The sequence below is a fragment of the Physcomitrium patens genome, chromosome 13 (assembly GCF_059467195.1).
Source record: "Physcomitrium patens ecotype Gransden chromosome 13, ASM5946719v1, whole genome shotgun sequence".
Lineage (NCBI taxonomy): Eukaryota > Viridiplantae > Streptophyta > Bryopsida > Funariales > Funariaceae > Physcomitrium > Physcomitrium patens.
This window is the reverse complement of record NC_143422.1, coordinates 4992012-4998011: the sequence shown is the minus strand read 5'-3', so window position 1 is coordinate 4998011 and position 6000 is coordinate 4992012. Positions and strand designations below refer to the sequence as shown.

Below are 6000 nucleotides of genomic sequence, written 5' to 3'. Positions count from 1 at the left end.
CTTAAATTACTATTAAATTATAAAGAAACTAATAATATAATTAATCTTTATAGAATCTGTTTTTAAAAGAAAAATGAATATCATAATTATCTAGTTAGATATAATGATATCAGTAAAGATTACAATTATATCTATGAATCAATTTACTAGGTAATTTTATTACTTTTTAGTTTAATAAGTATTTATTTACAAGTATAAATTATATCCATTTATTATTTTTTATCTATATAATATAATATATTTTTAATATATGATTAAAAATATAATTATATCCACAGACAAATTGTAGTTTAAATAGCTAATTAAAATTAGAAAATAAGATATGTTTATTTTTGATACAACATTCTATATACATTCAATAAAGATTTTGTAAAAAACTTAGCATTTGACGAAAAAATCAATTTTCTTTATAAATATAAAATACACATCTACAAATATAAAAGATATTTACTATTAAAGTAACTAAAGTAACTAAAATTTTAAAAAATAATATCCCTTTAAAAATATTATTATTTTAATCTTTTTAAGTATAAAAATCATGCCTGATTGTTTTTGTTTAAAAGTATATTTTAATTTTTAAAATAAAATAATGATATAATTAAATCAAAAAATTTAAGCATATGTATATATTTTTTTAAATAAAATAGATTCATCACTAATTAATCCGTATTACTATCTAAAATCAAGTTCATAAAGAAGAATACTATCTCTTCAATAATTAAAATTAAGGTTTAAAAATATGAAAAAAATAAATAATTTACTTTAAATTTGGACTTCTCAAAGGAAGATTTTATACTTAGAAGCTCTCTTTGAAAAATCATGATTAGAAAAATATCCTCATTTGGAAGCCTTGGCCTTCAAATTTAATAGGAAGTAAAGAGAGGCTATGATATGAACCAAATTATTCTTTTATTATTAACCTAAGTATATCAAGTTATATCTTGATTTTAAAAACTTAACAAAATTATTTTAAAAATTATTTTAAGCATTTATAAAAAAAATGACTTCTTAATTGTTTTTAAATACTATATCTTGAGATGGACCTAATAGAAATTCTAAAAGATAACACCGTTTATGACATGTCAAAAAAAATGCATTCCACCTTTTTTTCTCTTAAGGTCTTTGGAGTGATTTTTCCAAGTATTAAGACGGCTTAATGACCAATCAAAGAACTCAAGAATTTTGGCCACTCATCTTGTCCCTAAGTTTAAAAAGCTCCTGAAATAGTTCAAGAGATTAGAATTGCTACACAAGAACCAAGTAGCATCAAGAATAACTAAAAGAATGTCTTTAACTACTAAATTACTTCTAAAAAAAAAAAAAAAAAAAAAAAATTGTTTAATTTTTATTCTAATTTTCTTCAAACATAACATGTTTGTATGTCAAATGACACAAAACATTGATATAAAAAGTTATAACCTGACGTGCTCTACTAGAAACATGCCTTCATTCTCTGAATTCTTCCTCAGCCCCAACCTTCTCTCATAGGCGAAACTGCGGCACTGCAACCACAACCATTGATAGCCAGAATGTCTTTTGCTACATTCCTAACTTTCTGGTGTTAATAGCAATTCCCGGTGTAAACAACGAATCTTGTTTTCCGTGGAGTTTTATAACAATAAGTCTCAAACAGCCCTGGTACCATACACGGTGGTTGAGTTATTTAACTTGTTCTGATGATCACAGGATGTAAAGCACTGGACCTTGTTCCTCTGATAGTACCCGCCTGCAGCATGAAATCATGCTCAACGTTGTGGTGACTACCAGAACTATAGATGCCGTCTTGAGATGATTGTCTAGAATTTGCCGAGCTCTCTCGGGCAGCTTGCTCAGCTTCATCTTCACGCTGGATTTGCTCGTACAATTCCTCCACCATGGGTTTCCACAGCCGAACCCGTGCATTGATGAACCAGTTGGTCACCTACAAGTGGTAAGAAAACTTCTTGTTGTAGTGAAAATCCGCTCCGCAGTTAGGGGATTGAAAAAGACAATAAGAAAAATGGAACTCCAAGGCGTGATTGCTTCCATGGACGGGAATTCGTGATCGAACCTGAGATCTGCTCAAAGAAGTCTGCTCTGCCAACCAGCATTTGTCCCGATGCTGAGGGTACCTGCTCTAGACTCGCCTTTCAGTGCTCATCCTTCTTAGCATTCACTCAATTGTGCATGATATTACGTGTAACCTCTTTCAAAAGCAAGATTCAGACGTAGCGTCTACAAAAATATCAATCACTTTGTGTTTTGGATCGCCTACACTCTGCTGCAGAAAATGAGCTGCTGATCTGTGTCAATTCACGGAGACGATAAGATTACACTACTTACGGCTTAAGGAAGTGTTCAAACAACCAACGGCGTAGAATATCAGTGGCACTGTCCGGAAGTCTTGCATGAAGGTCCGGCCCGCGGTGGTTTGGCTTCAGCAGCTGCCGCTCTGGATGCACCTTACATCTCGCCTGACGGAGCTGGGAGGACAAGTCCATTTCCCTTGTAGCAACCCTTAACTGCCTCGTGATACCATCTTTGCATATCCTGCCACAAACTCCATATAACCACTGGAAAATCTGAGAGAAAATTCTTCACCCTTTCGCACTAAAAGGGTTGCTCTCTGTAATTGGGCAATTACCTGAAGCGGCGAGACATGGCTTGCAGGCCAAGCGCGGTGTAGAGCAGGGACCCTTCTCGTCCTCCGAATTGGTCAAAGTTATTTCTCATTTCCAACACGTTCGCTCGATAAGCCTCGTAATTGCTCTCCACCTGCGAACAATTCAGCACAAACTTGCGGTCATCCAGATGGTTAGGCTAATTGGTACATCTCATGGTGGTGAGATATGACAAGGAGGATTACCGAGCGCAGCAGAACTTCAAGCTTCTCCTTTCTCGATTGACTCTCTGCGAGATCCTCTGCTTCGTCGATGTCGAAGGCTGTTTCCTCTACTCGTTGCGTGTCCAGAGCAGCGGCTGCATTCAGATTAGTCCCAACCAGAGAACCTGGCACCTGTGGGGGCTTGAGACCATGATTCAGGGGCTCAGGATGGCCGTCATGGACTTCGGCGCTTTGCCCTGTGTGGCGGCTGGCTGGAATCTCTCGGGTTTCTGATGCAGGAGTGCTGCCATGTTGACCCGCCGCAGTCCGCCTTCGTTTTTTAGGATGCCCTTGAAAATAGTGAAACCTCAGAAGAGATCGGATTGGTGCTAGAAACTTTGAATTCAGGATCATGCTAGGTTTGGGTTTACCGGTGTTACGGATCAGAGCCGCCGGCTGCACATGAGTGTTGGCTGCGATGGCTATTGGAATGTCACCACATTCTGTATTTCTGAAGTTCAAGTTGGGTGAAGCTTCTCGACCAAGACGATTCGGCCTCCGTTCGTCTGCTGCTCGTTTGAACCGACGATCATCTAAACCAACACACACTCGTTTCGAATTTCTGTCAACGGTGCAGGGGAGAGCATGTTTGTGGCTGCTTGGGCTCGATGTTTGCTGCGCCATAGGCATCGTGGCCAAGCAAGAGACGGCCTTGGAATTTCGAATTGCTGTGATATGTAATACATCCGTCGTCTGATTCTTAAGCCAAGCTGCGTGCGCTTGGTGCACTGCCGAGTAGCTCGTCAATGGAGGTTGATGTGGTGGTAATGAAAGACTTGTTTTTCCGTGAACAAACCCGGGTTGACAGACTTGGGATACTCTTCGAGACAGATAAGATCCTGCCTTCAAAATTTTAACTACCTCAGCGACCGGTTGAGCAGAATCTCCCGTTCCATGTATTTCAGGGACCGAACTTTGCAAATCAACACCGGCGGCCTCAACAAGCTTTGTTCCAGAATCCGCTAGTTGATCGAGTGTACCTAAAAGATCATGGGTCTCAGCGCTGATTTGGGCGATTCTTCGCACGACGCGGCCTTCTGGCGATGCTCCTGCCGACGCTGTGAGCTGTGTCCGCGAGACTTCCATTAGAGAAGAACTTCCTACTGGAGGTGCTCGAGACAGACCTATTTTGTAACGAACATTAATCATACGTGTATCAGTAAACTTCGGCTGGGCGTGTTTGGGGGTTAGAGATATTGGCGGATTGGTGTGAAGCAGGTGGTTGCGACTATTAGCATATCTGAGAAATACTCTGCTGTGGGGCCTTGGACAAGACGACTACCCACGTCATTATGAAATTTGGATGTGGTAAAGTAGCGATTACCTCTCGAAATTATCCCGGTGACGCAACGGCAGGGACAACATGGGATTTCACGCTTCTTGTGCGTATGATGCAGATTCTCCACCTCCCTCGATGACTGCAACGCTGGTGTGCCTGCACATTACACAAAAACACACCACATCCGAATAAACTATGCATCTTCCCCATGACATGAAAAAGGCTTCCAATGGCAGAATTAGGAGCGATCGAGATATGACCACGGTGACTCATTCGAAAGACTCACTCACAGATTGGGCAAAAAGAGCCCAGGCTGCGCCAAGAATGTAAAACCAGTCTAGAAAAGGGAGGGAAGGAGGGGAGGCGTCATTACAAACAAGCCTGGCGGGGCTCAAGCCAACCAACGCCCCATCTGACGCGGTCGCAAACAAGCGCATCTCCACTGCAGCAGCAGGATCACCTCCTCTTCTAGAGTATTCTCGCAGCGGCAATCCCACCTCGTGCATCATCGCTAAGCTCATGCTGACAGACACCACAGCTCCAGGTCTCCCGTCCACTCAACTTCTTCAACTGTACAAAACAAGCTGCGAGCTGATCAAGCTGGTTCCGGTCCTGACACCGAAGAATGACGATAACATCAACGGCGAGCACCTCCAGTGTTGCAAAGCAGCAAGATGGGTCGAGATGGAAGTATCGATGCAGACTTATGTAAGGCGGCGCTGGTAAAGGCTGGATGAAAGAAAGGGGCTGCTCGCAGGTGGGGAGATGGCAAGAACGATGAGGATGCTGATGCTGCGGCTGCAGTTTTGGATGCTGATGGCCTTCAATTCTCTGCTGCACCGTTGCTATGCTCCACGTCGATGTGGGTGGATGTGACACCCTCACTTCACTATATATATGTATATATACTCACATAACTTAATTAATAAACAAATAGATTCCATCTTCCTCTCTCTTCCCTGGTGATTGCCCATCCATCTAGAAGATATAACAATCAGACAGAAACAGATAGTCTGACCTTTGCATCCTCACACACCTGCTCCTCTCAACCTCCAATTTTGCAGAATAGGTACCAAATTTGTATTGTGACCTTTTTACTTCATTTGTCCATCATTCATGTATGGTGTCAAGGAGATAGATGTCAAGGAGCTGCATCAGCTTATGTGAGCATTTTACTAATGGGTAATCAATTGTTGGGAGTCTACAATATATTGGTAGAAGGGCAAGGCTAAGGATGTGGAATTTATAATAAAGAATAAAAATCACTTTTGAACAATTTGACAATGCTAAAGGTGTAGAGTTTTGATGCAAGGGGATATTTGGCTTTTCTATTCATCCATTGCCAAGTACCAATTAGATTCTTATTTTGTTATAGCCCTCAACTTCTAACTTAATACAATATAGTAATTTATCTGATCATTTGTCTTACATTCTACATCGTGGGTCATTTGGTACCATTTGCAAAACTTCACAAATGTATGTGAAATGCATTTTATATTAAGGAGAGAAGGTGAGAAGCCTTATCTTTTGAATATTTTAATTGGTTGAAATCAATAAAGTTTGCTTAAGTTGCTCTTACACCTAGAAAAATAAGTCTAAAGACCCTAAGAAGTAAATATGAGGTAGAATGCATTTTTTTGTACATGGTATGAATAGTGTTTCCAAGGTCCCAAATGGACCATTTAGACTCCTGTAAATCACAAATTTATGCATTCAACATCCTTTAAGAGTTACAAAACCTTCCCACCACTGCATGGCATGATAAAATGTTAGATCATACAACTTAAACTTGACCAATCTTCTTAAGATCCTTTAACTTAGTAACAGGTGTTCAAGGGATTTTTGTTCAAATTACATA

General features: G+C 39.9%; 1 protein-coding gene across 1 annotated transcript; it reads right to left on the bottom strand.

The window, feature by feature from the left end:
* Positions 1–1169: 1169 nt before the first annotated feature.
* On the bottom strand, positions 1170–5156 carry LOC112290349 (uncharacterized). The gene is made up of 7 exons (XM_024536520.3): positions 4516–5156; positions 4188–4298; positions 2846–3987; positions 2624–2754; positions 2323–2529; positions 2051–2111; positions 1170–1921 (listed from the first exon to the last, which is right to left on the bottom strand). The coding sequence occupies exons 1-7, from the start codon at positions 4661–4663 to the stop codon at positions 1664–1666; spliced, it is 2058 nt and encodes a 685-aa protein (XP_024392288.1). The 5' UTR covers positions 4664–5156; the 3' UTR covers positions 1170–1663.
* Positions 5157–6000: the final 844 nt, after the last annotated feature.

Bases quoted from the DNA above. Each gene is read 5' to 3' on its own strand.
- LOC112290349 (XM_024536520.3), bottom strand. From the start codon at position 4,663: ATGAGCTTAGCGATGATGCACGAGGTGGGATTGCCGCTGCGAGAATAC. The intron at 4,299-4,515 runs GTAATGACGCCT...TGTAATGTGCAG, and splicing joins GAGCCCCGCCAGGCTTGTTT to GCACACCAGCGTTGCAGTCA. The intron at 2,530-2,623 runs GTAATTGCCCAA...AGTTTGTGGCAG, and splicing joins GCCATGTCTCGCCGCTTCAG to GATATGCAAAGATGGTATCA.